Source organism: Amia ocellicauda, chromosome 6 (genome assembly GCF_036373705.1).
Source record: "Amia ocellicauda isolate fAmiCal2 chromosome 6, fAmiCal2.hap1, whole genome shotgun sequence".
Lineage (NCBI taxonomy): Eukaryota > Metazoa > Chordata > Actinopteri > Amiiformes > Amiidae > Amia > Amia ocellicauda.
In genome coordinates, this window is record NC_089855.1 from 38799209 (window position 1) to 38817742 (window position 18534).

The window sequence follows — 18534 nt, forward strand, 5'->3', positions numbered from 1 at the left end:
CGTGGATTTTCAATGATCATGAGAACGGTGAGGAATCAGCCCAGAACTACACGGGAGGATCTTGTTAATGATCTCAAGGCAGCTGGGACCATAGTCACCAAGAAAACAATTGGTAACACACTACGCCGTGAAGGACTGAAATCCTGCAGCCTCCGCAATGTCCCCCTGCTCAAGAAAGCACATGTACAGGCCCATCTGAAGTTTGCCAACATCTGAATGATTCAGAGGAGAACTGGGTGAAAGTGTTGTGGTCAGATGAGACCAAAATCGAGCTCTTTGGCATCAACTCAACTCGCCGTGTTTGGAGGAGGAGGAATGACTCCAAGAACACCATCCCCACCGTCAAACATGGAGGTGGAAACATTATGCTTTGGAGGTGTTTTTCTGCTAAGGGGACAGGACAACTGCACTGCATCAAAGGGACGATGGACAGGGCCATGTACCGTCAAATCTTGGGTGAGAACCTCCTTCCCTCAGCCAGGGCATTGAAAATGGGTTGTGGATGGGTATTCCAGCATGACAATGACCCAAAACACACAGCCAAGGCAACAAAGGAGTGCTTCTTCTTGAGCCACATTAAGGTCCTGGAGTGGCCTAGCCAGTCTCCAGACCTTAATCCCATAGAAAATCTGTAGGGCGAGCTGAAGGTTTGAGTTGCCAAACGTCAGCCTCGCAACCTTAATGACTTGGAGAGGATCTGCAAAGAGGAGTGGGTGAAAAATCCCTTCCTTAGATGTGTGCAAACCTGGTGGCCAACTACAAGAAACATCTGACCTCTGTGATTGCCAACAAGGGTTTTGCCACCAAGTTCTAAGTCGAAGGGGTCAAATGCTTATTTCCCTCATTAACATGCAAATCAATCTACAACTTTCTTGAAATGCGTTTTTCTGGATTTTTTTGTTGTTATTCTGTCTCTCACTGTTAAAATACACCTACCATTAAAATTATAGACTGATCATTTATTTGTCAGTGGGCAAACTTACAAAATCAGCAGGGGATCAAATACTTTTTTCCCTCACTGTAAAGCCCGTACATCATGCCATGGTGGGTAGCCAGCATCTACCGCACAGACCTGCGCCTGTTCAATAAACCCTTAGATAACTACACATCTTTTGAAATTCACTAATAGTTAGTAGGCTTCATCATCCTTTTCAGTTGATAGCGTTTCTTAGGCCACCATGCTTCTATTCAATTTTTATGACTAAATTTAGCGAAAACTTATCTAAATTAATATTTTGGGGGACTTTAACATACTGATATTAAAGAGGACCCCCTTACGGTTTCCTGTCCCTACAAAACCCACAAATGTCCACTAAAAATATATATTTTCAAAATGTCATGTACACATTGGAGGAAGGAGTGACTGTTTTCAGTAATGCTTCAGTGTAGAATTCCATAGAATTTAAAAAGTATGTATTTTTCACTCAAAACCTTTTCGCAGGTATCCATACATGTTGAAGATTGTGTTTTGTATTCAATTATAATGCTTAATTCCTTAAAAAAACAATGTTGCTGTTCTGTAACAAATTACCTGCTTGTGAGAAATTATATTTTGTTATTTACTATGGTGTTGTAGTTTTATAGTTAGTTTTTTCTACCCAGTTATCAGCATAGTGTTCAGTGTTTGAAAAAAGAAAAGAAAAGCCCATGGGTTATTCTATATAATTTATGTATTCATTTATTTGTCGTGGTATCGTTTTGGTATCAAGTTTAATTTCGTTATTGAGTATTGTGATATTAAATCTGGTATCGTGATGACAATATTACCCATCATTAAAAAAAAAAAGTGAATTAAAACCTGCAGCACTAAGAAAAAAAATTGCAAAGTGTACCGACTTGCTAAACTATAGTGTGAGAGGTAGGGCTGAAACGATTACTCGAGAAACTTGAGTAACTCGATTATTAAAAATCATTGATGCAAATTATTTGCATCAAAGCTTTGTTTAATCCGTACTGCTCAGTGTTCACCGTTTTGCACAGATTATTACTGTTGCACAACGCACTTACGCTGTGGATACGTGAGGTAATCGTGATTTGATGGTGCAGATTGCAAAATGGAGGAAGGGAGAGAAAATACCAAGGAGCGAGGCAAAGACACAGGCCATAGAAAACGACAAAGTGTCCAAGGTTTGGGATCATTTTATGCTGAAAAAACTCTGTACAGTGTGTCTATTGTTAAACCGAACTTGCCTACCACAATAGCATGACATCTCAGCAGAAAACATCCAGTCTACGCGTCCAGTCCACAATGTGGACTAGAAACAAGGTAACGAGAACATTAGCATTTCAATATGATTGCTAGTTGAGATAGTGAAGAATGTGCGTTAATTACGGCTATATGTAATGGCTAGTTAAGAACTTAAATCAATATGTTGGCTAGTTATGATGTCCCTAAGTTAGCTAAGTTTTGCTCAAGAAAATAACCAGAGAAAATAAAATGCTGCAGTCAATTTGTGAAAGTCTGAGCTTCATTCATGTTATTATGATCTCACACACACACCATATCTACCTCATCCAGTAGATACGATCCTGCCAGAAGTTTTTTTTGGGCCTCCTACAAATGCCACAAAGCCTTCTAAGACAGTAAAGGGTTATGCCTGAGCTGTAGTTAGGTTGAAACTTGTAGTTCTGAAAGTTAAGCTAAACCAACTTAAAGCAATGTTTATGTATTAATTATTTAAATGTATGCCTTAGTTTTAGGTTGTGTTTAGGTTAAAGTATTTGTTTTTGCATTTCAGAAAATGTTTTCTTTAAAACCCAGAATGTTATATGACACTTAAATGCACTAAATGGGTTTAGTTTTGACAGATATTATATGCAATTTAAGCAATACAAATTTAGATTTTTCTAAAAAGGAAACCAATACGTTGTTCATTTTAAGAGATCCGTCTTTTCCCTTTTGTACATTTACTATTGCTCTTTAAGAAGTCAAAAGTATTTCTTATCCAATTACTTGATTAATCGATGGAATAAATCAGTAGAATACTCGATTACTAAAATAATCAAGCAGCCCTAGTGTGAGGTACTGTACACAATTTATTTAATCACATGCTGCAATCTGATGGATCACTGTGCAGAAGAAAACCAACTGAGCCACGTGTTCAAAGACATCTTTGAAAAGACCATTGGTGACATTAGTCAGAGGCTGCAGAGTATGAAATTTGCAGATATGAATAGCAACAGTAGTGAAAACAATAGTGTTGGTCACTTTCATATTTTGAAAACATACATTTAGAATTCATTCTGAATACACATTAACATAACACAAAATGTCAGTACCCACACAAAGCAATTGTTTCATAACACAAAATCAGTCAAACCTGCGGATAAAGGTGGAGCCGTTGTTGTAATGCAAGTTGTAGTGCAAAATAGATTTTGAAAAATTTTAGATTAGATAACATTTCTAATCTGAGGGATGACAACTTCTATATTGAGTTAAAAGCTGCCCCTACCTCTAATGTTAAGGAAAAAAACAATCTAAGCTTAGATCAAGCCTGTAAAAATTGTTGGATTAGTAAAACTCAAATTTGATTTCTTAAATGTAGACCATCCAGTCCGACCAGCATTCTGTTAACTCCTGAAAATACATAAAGATCCAATTGACCCCCATTATCATGTGAATTTCCATGTCTTGACACTTTTAGGGAAGGAGGTAATCATTACTATATTGGTAACAAACCTTCCTGTTTCTGAGAGTCAACCACAAGGTTACAGTAGTGGTGAGGTGGAAATGGACTCATTAGCTATATTGTTGATAATTCAGTAGCCAATATAATCTGCTAGCTTTGCATATTAATCAGTATTTAATGCATATTCAGTTATTGTTCCTAATTATTCCCATATAACTACTTTTCTTTGTTCGCTTTCAAGCTCTTGACCTATTAACCGCACATATTTTTACCCAGAACCTTCGCTGTCGCCCTACAGCCATTCCAGGAAATACCATTTGGATGGTTCAATTCAAGAAATCACAGGGAATCTAAAATATCAAATGTACCTGCCGTTTTGTTATTCTTCAGCCCAAAGGTGACTTTCTTAGACTCTGACTTTGGCGTCTGAAATCCCTGCAGAAAAAAAAAACCTGTTAACAATTTTTGTAATCAAATACCTTCAACAAAAATAATTCACTGCATTCATCATATTTCAGTAGTGGAGTGGACTTGCTCTGCAACAATGTATTCTGTCAATCTCTATCTTCCACCAAAAGCCTACCTCCGAGGGGCTGACGAGTCATCCCCACCTAATGCCCGATGACGTACCATTCCCTCCAGAGGGCCGGCAAGGCGGCCCTCCTAGAGGCAAGACTGCACAGCACCACCTAAGAAATTTCTTATCTTCTTGCTGCAGTCTCATAAATTATACTGCCCGGAGCAGAGGCAACCATTAGGTCTCAGCCCTACGCCATGGACCCCCAGAGGTTTATTTTGTCCTATAACAATCTGCAATCCTATAGAAGTTTGTTTTTCTCTTCTCCATCTCTAATGGTTTATTTTATCGGTTTATTTTCAATCTATATATATATATATATATATATATATATATATATATATATATATATATATATATATATATATATATATATATATATACACATACATACACACACACACACACCTATACATATATATACATACATACACACACACATATACATACATACAAAAGTATTTGATCCCCTGCTGATTTTGTACGTTTACCCACTGACAAAGAAATGGTCTATAATTTTAATGGTAGGTGTATTTTAACAGTGAGAGACAGAATAACAACAAAATCCAGAAAAATGCATTTCAAAAAAAGTTATACATTGATTTGCATGTTAATAAGGGAAATAAGTAGTTGATCACCTATCAAATCATCAAGATTTCGGTCTCCCAGGTGTCTTTTATACAGGTAATGAGCTGAGATTAGGAGCACTAAGACACCTGTCCACAGAAGCAAACAATGAATCAGATTCCAAACTCTCCACCATGACCAAGACCAAAGAGCTGTCCAAGGATGTCAGGGACAAGATTGTAGACCTACACAAGGCTGGAATGGGCTACAAGACCATTGCCAAGCAGCTTGGTGAGAAGGTGACAACAGTTTGTGCGATTATTCACAAATGGATGTATGTGTGTATATATATATAGAATACATATATACCCATATCAAATCTACTGCTAGATGAAGACCTTCCCAAGATCGAGAGAGATACACAGGTGGAGATCTATAGATACACACACATACCTGTGTTTTTTTTACTGCAGTACAAGGGCTTCCTTTGGCTTTTCTGAAGAACAATGGTGCAGGTATGGAGGGAGTTTCAAATTTCACAAAATCAGTCTCCGGTTTTGACTTGGGATTTTTGAGTGACTTTTTGGCGTTTCCGGAGATCAAAATGGATGGGCTGTCCTACAACAAACAAGAGAAGATTTAAAATATCTGTTTGCAAAACAAACCTTGACACTCACCATCTATGTTTTCTGTTTCTACTGATTTCAATAATTTATGAGAACCACGTCTAGAGGTGGGGATATATTAAAAGCTGTAGTAAGTGAGCTGCTTGGACAGCCAATAGTGACTTACAATTATCTTTTTGTTTTTCTTGCCCTTGCTTCCTCTATGGCCATTGAGATTGCTGGGCTCAGTCTCCACCAGCTTCCTTTTCTTTTTCGATTTTACTTGGCTCATTTCCTCCTGCTCTGCTGTTGCTGATGTGAACGGAACCATGTCTTCTGCACCTCTGTGGTCTGTAGAGATGTGCACCTGTGTGCTCTCCATAGCTGTCTGAATCATCTGCCGTTGCTTCTTCTGCGTTCTCTTAATTTCAGAAGAAGTCAACTCCTCAGGGACACCTTGTTGTTTGTATTCTTCCTGGGTCTGCAGACACTCCTGCATCTTCACTTTCTTGAGCTTCTCTGTATTCTGCTTTTCTCCATTCCCTGTCTGCCCAGTCACATCACAGACATAATCTTCGGGGCCAGCCTGCTCCAGTTTCCGTTTCTTCTTCTTGTTGGCCTTTTGAACTAAAGGTTGAGCGTGCACTAGCTTTGACTCAGTAAACCCTACAGGACCTGGTTCTTTGCTCACCACAGGAGATTTCAGTAATGTATTCTTATCCATCTCAGACTTTCTCCTGCCTTTTTTCTTTCTTTTCTTCTTGGTCAAGGTATTAGTTGCCTCAATCGGCTCCATGTCCTGCAACATAGATTCATTTTGTTCCTGCAGCATGGATGTCTTCACAGCAGTTTTCTTTTTGCCTGTCAAAAAATAAAATGTCATTCTTCATTATGGGGTATGGACAAATTAATGGTTTAAATAACAGTATGTGCTGGTCACTTGTGTAGACAGGGCTCTACAGTGTGAGCAAAAAAATGTTGTGCGAATGCATCTCATTGGAATATCCAGTGCTAAGTAAAGTTAGCATTCGGATGCTTTTGCCTTTCACAATGACTTGTAAATGCGATATGGGATTTTCCATTTGGCGAGTAAAGACAAAGTGCAGAAATAGACTGAACTCTGTGCCTGATATGCGCGTTGCCCTCTCATCCTGCACACATGACTGGACTGCGATATTGAAAAAAAAACAAAAACAAGCAGCCCATTGTCCCATCAATTTTGTAAATACATGCACACATTTAGACAGGGCTCACCAGTGAGCAAGTGTGCGCAGCCACACAGGACAAGACGTCTCCAAGGTTACAAACCTGTCAAAACTAATGTCTTATACATCTTATACATGTTCTGACCCCAGAGCAGTTCTATCCTACCAGCGCTGGTTTCCAAAGCCTCACTTCAAGCGGAAGTAAATGTCCCAATCAGTGAAGACAGGACTAAGTAGAGTGACAGTGCAGAAAGCCTCTGAGAGGTTATAATTATTTTAAAGAAAAAACCAGGAGAAAGTAATTATAACGTTTGGAAACCTTGTGGAAGCAATCTGAATTTAACGGAGTCTGTACTCGACTTTGCAGGAGAAAAGCCAGGCGGGTAAACTTTCAATAGTGGTAAGAATATACTTTTGCTTTCTTGCAGTCTGGTGAATATCTTGGGGGAGTTAGGTCTGTGCAAATTAAAATGGTCTATATTTTGTCTATGCAGATATAGAGATTGAATCGATGCTCAAGTTTCATAAAGTCAAAGACGTGATTACTTTGTTTAATCTCCGACCATGGTCAATGGCTGAACCGTTTCTGGAATAGTGAGGAAACACTGGAGGGGGGGCGAATAGTGCGGTCACACAGGGTGCACAATTGGCCAGGGTCAAAGTTGCATTTAGCCCTTTGAACAATGGATCTGATGTTGCATCCAATATTTACCATCGTGAAAAGAGAAAAAATAACTAGTGTGAATCCGTATCCCACCTTGCACACTGAGGCCGTCACTGTCATTCTACAGAGGTGCGTCAATGAGTTCGATTCGATCTGATCCGATCCGATTCCACGTGCGTTAAAAATTACATTGACCAATGGAAACAGTATAGATACATGTGGATTGATGGAACAGCTTATCATCTGCTTGTCTAACCATGAAGAATGAAGTTTACAACAAAGCAAATAATTGGACCGAAAATATATGGCAAGCTATGATGGAGGAGTAGGACACTACTGATGTAGCTAGAATTCTCCTAGAAAGTGGGAAAGCACAGATAAATCTAAAATGTGACTTACATTATTTAGAAATATTTGCACTTTCAAATAAACAGTTAAATGTTGAACCATGCATTCTGCTTATGTTTCTTTATGGTCAGGTGTCCTTTAGAACATAAGAACAAAGTTTACAAACGAGAGGAGGCCATTCGACCCACCGTGCTCGTTTGGTGTCCATTAAATCTGAGTGATCCAAGGATCCTATCCAGTCTGACTTTAAATGTTCCCAAATTTTCAGCTTCTACCACATCGCTGGGGAGTTTGTTCCAGATTGTGACTACTCTCTCTGTGAAAAAGTGTCTCCTGTTTTCGGTTTTGAATGCCTTGAAGCCCAATTTCCATTTGTGTCCCCAGGTGCGTGTGTCCCTGCTGATCTGGAAAAGCTCCTCTGGTTTGATGTGGTTGATGCCTTTCATGATTTTGAAGACTTGAATCAGGTCCCCACATAGTCTCCTCTGTTCCAGGGTGAAAAGGTTCAGTTCCCTCAGTCTCTCCGAGTAGGACATTCCCTTCAGACCTGGAATAAGTCTGGTTACTCTCCTCTGAACTGCCTCTAAAGCAGCAATATCCTTCTTGAAGTGTGGTGCCCAGAACTGTACACAGTATTCCAGATGAGGTCTAACTATTGCATTGTACAGTCTTAACATTACTTCCCTTGTTTTAAATTCTACACTTTTCACAAAATACCCTAACATTCCGTTTGCCTTTTTTATTGCTTCCCCACATTGTTTGGATGGAGAAAGTGAGGAGTCCACATAGACTCCTAGGTCTTTCGCATGCATTACTTCATCTAGTTCTATTCCTCCCATAGTGTAATTATAGTGGACATTTTTTATTTACCTGCATGCATTACCTTGCACTTGTCCACATTGAATTTCATCTGCCAGGTGTCAGCCCACACAACTGAGTATTATCCAAGTCCCTTTGAATAGCCTGTGCTGCCGAGATTGTATCTGCTGAGCCACCTATTTTAGTATCATCTGTAAATTTGATAAGTTTGCTAACTATCCCAGAGTCCAGATCATTAATATAGATTAGAAAAAGCAAAGGCTCCAATAGCTATGTTTCTTTCTATTTCCCCTCTTTGCTTTCCTGATCCCTTTCTTAAGATCTCTTTGCAGCTCAACATATTCTTTGTATTTTGTTGTCTCCATCCATTTTGTATGCGCCATACAACAGTTTCTTTCTCTTCATGTTTTTTTGCATACCTCTATTAAACCATTTTGGCTAATGTTTGGTCCTCAATTTGCCAAGTTTTGGAACAACTTGCTCCTGAGCCTCAAGTAGTATATTCTTAAAATATAGCCATTTATTGTTTTGTTTCTATACAGAAATTCATTAATTACAATGCCGTTTTTAATAATTATTTTGCGGTACGAGTGCAATGCATTGTATTGTTTAGTGCTTGCTCGCTACTGTTTTGCTGAAGTTTGTCAGATTTACAAATGTGTATGTGGTACAGTAAGTTTTGAATATGAACTTACAAAACATCCAGTAAAGCTGCCGTAGTCTTATGCAAATATACTATGATGTGTAAATTAACAATATATGCTACATACTATTCAGTACAGAGGCATTGCATTTTCATTCACAGTACTGTACATAACTATTTATTTTAACAAACCGTATTTAATACTGTACATATAAAATACGGTTTTGTGCAGCACTATAACATGAAGTAATAGTTTCTAATGCAATAAACATTTATACTACTTTACATACAATGTATATGTACTAGATTTTACAGTACTGTACTTTTTTAATTTGCTGATGTTGTGCAGCTACAGTACAATACCTGGTTATTGCATACCTCGGTTATAACACATTTTATGGTCTCAAGGTGCTATGCTGTATGAAAGTTTCACTGTACTTGATGTTGTACATTGCATGTGATTTGTTTTTCAAAGCCTAGTTTTGAAATTCCTCACAAGAAACTTGTTAATTTCCGATTTTAACAGTTTTGGTGACATTTGCCATGTCAAATATGTGGCATTTGAAGTTTGATGATGGGTAGCTGGCTGTTATGTTCTCTTAAAATCCACATGAACAACAGCCTAATAATATCCGGACCAGATTATATAAATGAAAGCTTTTATATTTTACTTTGGGTAATATTATATGGAAAATGGTCTTAAAGGCATTCAAGACTGAAAACAGGAGACACTTCTTCACATAGAGAGTCATCACAATCTGGAACAAACTCCCCAGCGATGTGGTTGAAGCAACAATTTGGGAACATCCAATGATCAGATCCAGCCTATTTTTGAATCACTTATCTCAGTTATTAATGGACACCAAACGAGCAGGATGGGGCGAATCCTCTCGTTTGCACACTTTATGTTCTTATGATAGTAGAAATCGTATGCGAAAAAAAGGGACACAGAAGCTGAAAATCACCCGATCTGGTTGCAACTCTGCTCCCCCATCCCCTTCATACAATGAAGTATGAATCTATACATTTTGAAAAAGCTCATTATTTACTTACATGTGCTTCACATAAAATGACCCCCCGTTTCTCAAATGCAGTATATATTTTTGGGAATATAATTTAGTGAAGTACAAATTGGGTTTAGTGTATTCATTTATATGCAAAATTATTGTATACTGTATATTTTGAAATGTAGAATTTACACAGTGACATGTTTAAAGCAGAAACCGATAAACTTTCAGACATTGACAAATTGAAAATATGGAGATTTAAGTGCCATAGCAGATTCGTGTGGTGACGCTGCTTTCAATTTGATTAATAATAATAATAATAATAATAATAATAATAATAATAATAATAATATGCACAAAACATAATAAACCTTTGATGACGCATTGTTGTTGAAAAAAAATGTGGTTTTGAAATCAACAAACTTTCCTGCAAACATACTGCAATTCTTCTGGAAATAATAAGCAGTTTTAATAACACACAAAGATGACCAATAAGTTGATAATAAATAAACCTTATATAAACCATATACATGTATGTATTTATTTACTTTTAAGGTATACATCAGTATTCTGGCCGCCCTGCTGCTGCATTCCAAACTGAACACTCTGAGGGGCTGAGCGGAGCTGTGTTTCGTTGCCGCTTTTCACCAAATGCTGGATTCGCACCATTTGACAATGTTTTGGGGTGTAGATCATACAAATCGATAACAACGTAATCAACTATATGATCCAAAGGTCAGACAAGGGTCTTGTACTATGTTAAATACAGTGGTTAATTATATTTTTACTTTTGTTAAGTTTTAAAACGTCATTTTAATGACGCTAGGTAAAGAAAATCCAAGATGGCGGCAAGGATGAAAAGAAGCGACGTATTTGGTGCTTAAAAGCCATTTTGGTGAGGGGTAAAAGCTCAGTTTATTTATTTATTTATTTATTAACAGTCCAAGTTAGTATATAATCTTGCCTGATGACAAGTCAGCGGTGTTATTTAAAAAAATTAAAACACGTTTGACATCCCTAATAGAAGCGCCGACATTTCGAACTACCTACAAGCGCCAAAGCCGGTCATTGTAACCGATAGCTCTTTAACAGCTGCGATATGATAATCAAAGGCAAACCATCGTATAAAACTCAGAAGTTTTATTCATGGACATCAAATCCAACATTTACATAGCACAAACCGAGTATTTAAACTGAAATATGATCATAAAACATTGTTACTATCAATAACATCAATACACTTTTTTTCTAAATATGCACACTGCAGTCAAAACAAATAACTATATAGCCTACAATAAGCAAAAAGCTCAAAAACTGCATACAATAAGGGAATGAAACAAGTGTAAACGTAAATATTGGAATAATGTTCAAAAGCAATATTTTATAGTTCAAAAATAACTATTGCCTTTATCAAAACAATTGTACACTAAAGAAAACAATTTTCAACACCGTGTAAACAGTTTTCAACATACAGTGCATGTATTCACTATAGCTTTATAGTTCAATGAACTATTTACTATATATTTAGCCTGCACACCTGACAGCTCGGTACAGTCCATGTTTCTCCACTTTCCCTGCATGAGTGCGTACCACACACTGCATTTTGACAGCCCTCTCCAGGTGAACACTTTTGCTCCACGAATATATAGCATTGCAATAAATGCTCCTCCACTCATAATGTCCATGCATCATTATTTTGCGTGCTATGTGCCTGCGCTATTGCACTCTGTACTATGTGCAGTAGCAATCGCGTATTGATCAGTAGAGTGATAGCACTCGGTGCCATTTGGACCTGGCGTTTCACTCGCAATGTTTTCACAACACTGAAAAAACCCACGAATGATCACTGTCATTCCCAGTATCACTGATGCCCCCTGAATCAGTCATGTTCATATACACAGCATTTCCAAAACTAGCTCCCTTCAGTCTCAGTTTCAAATCCATGTTTATTTGCAGGGTAATCACTGTATCCACTCAATCTGACTACATTTGTAAGAAAACACCTGCTGTACAATGAGTGTGTTTTTCAAACACATGAAAGCCTGTAGACAGGTAGAGATCACCACTTGAGTGCCAGACTGACTGTATTGTAAAGGACAGGCCGGATTATGCATTATTATTTGAGTTATGCATTTAAATGACCGGTCAAAATAAATGTGTTTAACTTATTTATGTTTATGTTTATGTTATGTTTGCGTTAATGTAGCTAAAACGTTGTAGGCATGTTTAATACATATAGTTAGGAAAAGTCACAAAAAGTATGTGCAGTGTATTTAGGAACACAGAGTAATTCAAATTTGAATAACCAAAATCGGTCAAATTGACTGGCTCTGCGCTTCTATTGTTAAACGTATTCAATGTGCAATGCTCTGGTTAAAAGTGTACTGGGATTGTGGGGCCAGGTAGCAACCCTACTTAATGAGAGAACGAAAGGTCTGGTGACATAATAACAATATTGAACTTAACACTAGAAGTGCTGAGCTGGTCAATTTGACCGATTTGGTTATTCAAATTTGAATTACTCGGTGTTCCTAAATACACTGCACAAACCTGTTTGTGACTTTTTCTAACTATATGTATTAAACATGCTTACAGCGTTTTAGCCGCATAACTACAAAAATAAATGTTATAAACACATTCCTCTAGAATTGCCAAAATCGGGTTAGTACAGAGTGCAATAGCGCAGGCACATCGCATGCAAAATAATGATTCATGGACATTATCGGTGAAGGAGCAATTATTGCAGTGCTATTATATTCGTGGGGCAAAAGTGTTCACCTGGAGAGGGCTGTCAAAATGCAGTGTGAGGTATGCACTCACACAGGGAAAGTGGAGAAAAGTGTCCTGTGTGGACTGTACCGACATGCAGGCTAAATATATAGTAAATAGTTTATTGAAATACAAAGCTACAGTGAATACAAGCACTGTATGTTGAAAACATTTACTTTAGTGTACAATTATGTTTTGATAAATGCAATAGTGATTTGTGAATGATAAAATATTGCTTTTGAGCATTATTCCAATATTTACATTTAATTTCCTTATTGTATGCCGTTTTTGAGCTTTTTGTAGGCTATATAGTTATGTTTTGACTGCGATGTGTTTTTAGAAAAAAAAAAAAAGTGCTTTAATGTTATTTATTGCAATACTACACATTTTGTATGATCATATTTCAATTTAAATACTCCATTTGTGCTATGGATATGTTGGATTTAATGTTCATGGATAAAACTTCTGAGTTTTATACGATGGTTTGCTTTTGATTATCATATCACAGCTGTTAAAGAGCTATCGGTTACAATGACCGGCTTTGGCACTTGTAGTTAGTTTGAAATGTCAGCGCTTCTAGTGTTAATGAGAGACTGGGGCATATAGACTTTGTCTGATTGCATATTCAGTGCTTTTTTGTGTACTCATTGTTAGTTGGGTCGCGAAGGTTTGTCATTCTAAAAATGTGGGTCTCCGTGGGGAAAAAAGGGGGCACTTTGCTAGCTGCCCCACTGGAAAAAAACTGCCCTTTTTTGGTTTGAGCCACTGCCCCCCACTGTACTATTTAAATGTCTTGAACATTGTTGCATTTGTTTTTCATTTTAGCATTAAATATTAACCATTTAAGATTATGTGCATTTTTTTTTTATTTTTGGAGTGTGCCGATAAACTTTGGACTGTGCACCAACATTTTTAGGGGCACAGTGCTCCTAAAGACAAAATAGGCGTAGAGCCCTGGTAGGCAACTTAGCAATTCATTGAAGGAGAATGGGATAAAATAAGTATTCCGTCTATGATAAAAATAAAATAAATTAAGCACTTAAAGAATTCCTAATTGAAAAATATTCCTCTTTCGATACACTTAACTGTTAAAGTGGTACAGTTCCAGTACCTATCCAGATGTAAAAGAAAATTACAGAATTGTCACAATTGTCTCTATATATTGAGGGATACATCATACTTAGTCTAGTGACTTTAATCAATTTCACGAGACTGGCTTCACACACACTTTTACACTGATAAGCAGGTGACAAGATCCTGGGAATTCTCTTGAGTAAATTAATGATTGTGCTTGCACAATTCACTTTAAGTTCTTGACCTTTGGGAAGCAAATGCTACTCTCTAGCAGGAGTGCAGAATGTTAAATATACCTTTCCCCTTTCCTTTTTCTGTATTATCCATCACTACTACTTCATTCCTCCTCCTCTTCAACCTCTTGCGACTGCCAAACATCTCATCATCATCTTCATCCGTTGACACTTCCTCTGGGTATTCATCCTGGGGGAAGACACCTTGTAGTGAAGAAAAAAAAAAAATTGCGACAGCCAATTAATCCCAAAACATACACAAAAGCTCCTCTAAAATGTAACATTGGACGCACTACATTAGTTATGGTAAGGCCTGGCCACATTGCTCAACAGTTCATAGGTCTTTTCAGAACACCACCTGCTTACAATTAATAAAATGCTGACTTAAATACATGCTTCAATTAAGAAACAGAGCTTAGGAAGGAAAAAACTCTATAGAGCACAAGTCAAAACGTATTTGGAATACTGCATCAGGTTCATCACATTAGGAGAAGGGTATCCCTGTTCCAGAGGCAGTTCAAAGGAGAAACCAGACCACTTCCAGATCTAAAGGGAATGTGGTATTTGCACAGGCTGAGGAACTGAATCCTTTTATCATGGAAAATAGATTATATGGGGATTTGATTTTTGGTATTCAATATCATGCAAGTCCAGGGACAAAAATGGAAAATGTAATGGTACTGAGAAGACATTTAAAAAATGAAATATGTAGAGTGAACATGTGGATCAAATGTCAAGCAATAAGCAGCTATAAAAGAGAATGTTTCTGAAAGAAGATTTTACATGAATTCAAATATCAATTTTAATAAGAATACAATTATCCAAACTGCTAAATACAATAGATTGTGGAGTTGTCTTTTAAACTACAAGAGACAAATCAGTTTTTCAAAGAATTCAGGAAATTTGCCTTCTCCCAAAATCCCTACAGTTAGTATGATTCTGTACTTCACAATTAAATTATTACCTTCACTTAGGTCTTGGAATCTGCCAAATAGAGAGAACAAACAAACATTAGTTTTATTAAGCTGAATAACAGCAAAAAAGTTGCAAGCAACATTCAGGAAACTGGCTTAATACTGAACAGCAAGAATTAATGGAATATGCATCAATACTTCAATAATCCTCCCACATATACACACCAGGAGATTACTTAAAATATCAAATTCAAACATGTAGCTTTTGATACAGTCTCTCACAACCCTGCCAAAGAATATAGAAGTAAACAAAAAAAAAAAAAAAAAAATGTATTCTATGATAAAGCCAACTACATGTCAGTAATCATTTACCGTTGTCAAATGAGACCCCAATTTAGGTGTAATTTCCAGTAAAAGAATAGGGAGCCGTTAAACCAAATCACATAAAACCACAACTCAAACCAGGCAGTTATAACTAAGGCATTACTTTCTTAGGCTTGAAGATTATTTATAAATAGGATGGTCATGAAGTCTGCTTAATTAAACCACTGAAGAAAGTTGGTTGTGTAATTCTCTGGGCCCTAGTTATACCAAGTACAGTTTGGTTCTATATTTTTCAAGCACTTTCATACCTAATTCAAAATTGTGTTTAACTTGCACACTACATTTTTTTTATTTTTGTTTGGTTTGTTTCACACCAGGAAAATTGACCTGACCTTGAATTTCTTTTAAATTGAAATCAAGTTTGTGTAATCCACTTGCAAGCTTTATGTGGTAAAGAATTCAATTGTTTTCGATCGCACTTTTCCAAACCTGCTCGGTTCTCTTGCAGTTTACTTGTGCAGACGTTCAGTCTATATTAATAGTAATAAACAAATTTTTTACATGTTTTTACATTGTGCATTTATTGTATAGCCTTAAAAGAAAAGGTGAATACAGAGAGATTATTATGTAAGCTTTTTCCAGAGAAAACATGCACGGTCAGCTAGAAGTTTATAAGGCTTGAATTAATTGTCAAGGCTAGGCAGCCTCTCTGCATTATAATATGTCAATCCCACAGCTTGGTTCGTGGTCTGGATTGGATCACTTCCAAGCAAAGCTGAATGAATTTACTTTCACAATGCAAAAATTTGGCAGAGCAATATGGCAAACGTACAGAGTTTGCTTTCAAAATAACTGAGACAAACCTCTTTCTTGTGGTCTGTCCATTTGGTTAAGTTGAAACCTTAAGTGGGCTTTACCTTTGTTTCTCAAATCTAAAAATATATATAGTCCTCTCACATTAAAGGTCTACAGCTAAAGTACTTACTTCTTCACCAGACGGTAAATCCTCTTTCGGTTTAAATGAGGGGCGTTGGTTCGGCTGGCCAGCTCAAACAGACGGTTGGCAATGGACTTGTAGTCAAACTGCAAGACAAAAGGAGTTCTGTGAAGACTTTGCAAAGCAATTCATTTATTGAATTGTGAATTTGTAAAATGCATTATGCCTTGAATTGCTCTGTATTATTGCACTTTGTATTGCACTTATTTCGTAAGTCGCCCTGGACAAGGGCATCTGCTAAGAAATGTTATATAAAGGTATCTAGCAGCAAGATCTTAAACATCTTGTTTATACCTATTGTTTCTCATTAATATTGTTATACAGCATTATATTCCGTGTATATTTAACCCCCAGAGTACTACAGGGCCAATTATCGGCCCGCACAGGCATGTTTCTAGAGGACTGGATAGGACTATCAGTGCAAACTTAAGCCCACACTTTAGCCTTAAAAAGGTTATTGGACAATTCTGCATAGCAACGAACTGTCTTAACCAATAACAGAGATTTGTTGTGAGAATTAACCAATCCAATTTTTTTTTATTTTTTATTTTTTAACCAATAAATCTTAGGGGAGATGAAAATGGCAGCGCACTGAAATTGCTCACTAAATGTTTTGAACTTCTGAGACCGATAAAACTTAATTTAGCAATTGTAAACTTAATTGGGCACATTGGTCAGTATCGTAGACAGTTATGACTAGGGCCCAACAGTTGCATCAGAGCACCGATATTATCGGACGATACTGGCCTCTGCACATATTCCTCTGATAATGCACAAATTCATTCACTCAAACTATTGGGTAAATATATTTTTCAAATTACCATAAAATCCATAGACAAATACAGTTTTTGGGGGTTTTACAGTTATTATAATGATTTACCATCGTTTAACAGTTATGGTGTTATAGTTTTCTGCTGGAAGACTCCACAGAGCCGAGGACACACTACTGAGCACCATGGTAATACAAAAGCACACCCATTGAGAATCATAGGGCTTATTAACCAATAAAAACAAGTTTTACTAAAACAATAAAAATAACGTTTTTGAAAGCTGTGCTGCATTTGAGTATCCATGGTTTTGGTTAGTGTTTATTCTCGACATGACTGAAGATTACAGTATACTATGGCATAGAGGCGCATTTTTACAAAAAAGTGAATTAAAATCTCTTCAAAATTCAAAACAACAATTAAAATAAAGTGCACACTATTTATGAAATTTAAAATCGTACATTGTGTTTTGGCTATTATTTGTATTGCAATAGTTTTAACATACCCAGTAAATAAATTACACTTGAGAGTATTTTTAGATTAAAAAAAAAAAAAAACTGCATGTGAAAGTATTTTTGAGTATAGTAAGCAGTACGTTTAGGTGTACATGTAGTACTGTAGAAGTATCTTGTACTTGCAGTATACTAATGTGTAATATGGTTTACAACAGTATATTATAGTGTATATTATGGTATAATAAAGTGTACTACAGTGTTTGTTGTCACAAGCTAATAAAGTAAACTATTAGAAAGTTACAGCGAATCAATTAAGATGTGTAGGTATGAGTGGTGAATAATATAAAGCAGTATTAAAGCGCTGTGTATATGAATGAAATGTAGTATAATTAGTGGTAGAAGTGGAATACGTATTAGTAATTAGTAAATAATCACAGACATCCGCAAGCTCTTCAACAGTCCCCCCCCACCTCTCCCAAGTCTCCCACCGATCAAGCATCCTTTTCTTCCTTCTCATCTCGGACTGTGAACTTTCCTCTCTCCTACCATGTCACAAACCCATAACATGTGCCCTGGACCCTCTCCTCACTCGCCTCCAAGCGACTGCTCCTGATCTACTCCACTTCATCTCCTGCCTCCTAACACCTATCTGGCCGTTTCCCCTCTGCTTTTAAACAAGCTGCTGTCATCCCACTCCTCAAGAAACCTACCCTTGACCCTACCTCTCCTCAGAACTACCGCCCAGTCTCCCTATTCCACTTCCTCTCAAAGACCATCGTCAGCTCTCAGCATTTCTTTCCCATCATTCACTTCTTGATGCTCTGCAATTCAGTTTCCGCACATCTTACTCCACCGAGAGAGTCACTCTCCTGGCAGTCACTGACTCCCTCAGCTGTGCTCGGCCGGCCTCCCTCTCCTCAGTCCTCATCCTCCTTGA

General features: G+C 37.2%; 1 protein-coding gene across 2 annotated transcripts in view; it reads right to left on the reverse strand.

Moving 5' to 3' along the window:
* rrp1 (ribosomal RNA processing 1) overlaps positions 1–18534 on the reverse strand; it is a 52382-nt gene that overhangs the window by 12576 nt on the left and 21272 nt on the right. The window contains exons 10-15 of one of the 2 annotated variants that reach the window (XM_066707094.1): positions 16364–16461; positions 15105–15124; positions 14204–14344; positions 5566–6239; positions 5227–5391; positions 3998–4064 (exon numbers count right to left, since the gene is read on the reverse strand). In XM_066707094.1, the coding sequence (XP_066563191.1) occupies positions 3998–4064; positions 5227–5391; positions 5566–6239; positions 14204–14344; positions 15105–15124; positions 16364–16461 (1165 nt within the window). The remainder of the gene's footprint in view (positions 1–3997; positions 4065–5226; positions 5392–5565; positions 6240–14203; positions 14345–15104; positions 15125–16363; positions 16462–18534) is intronic. The other variant, XM_066707095.1, reaches the window with a different exon arrangement.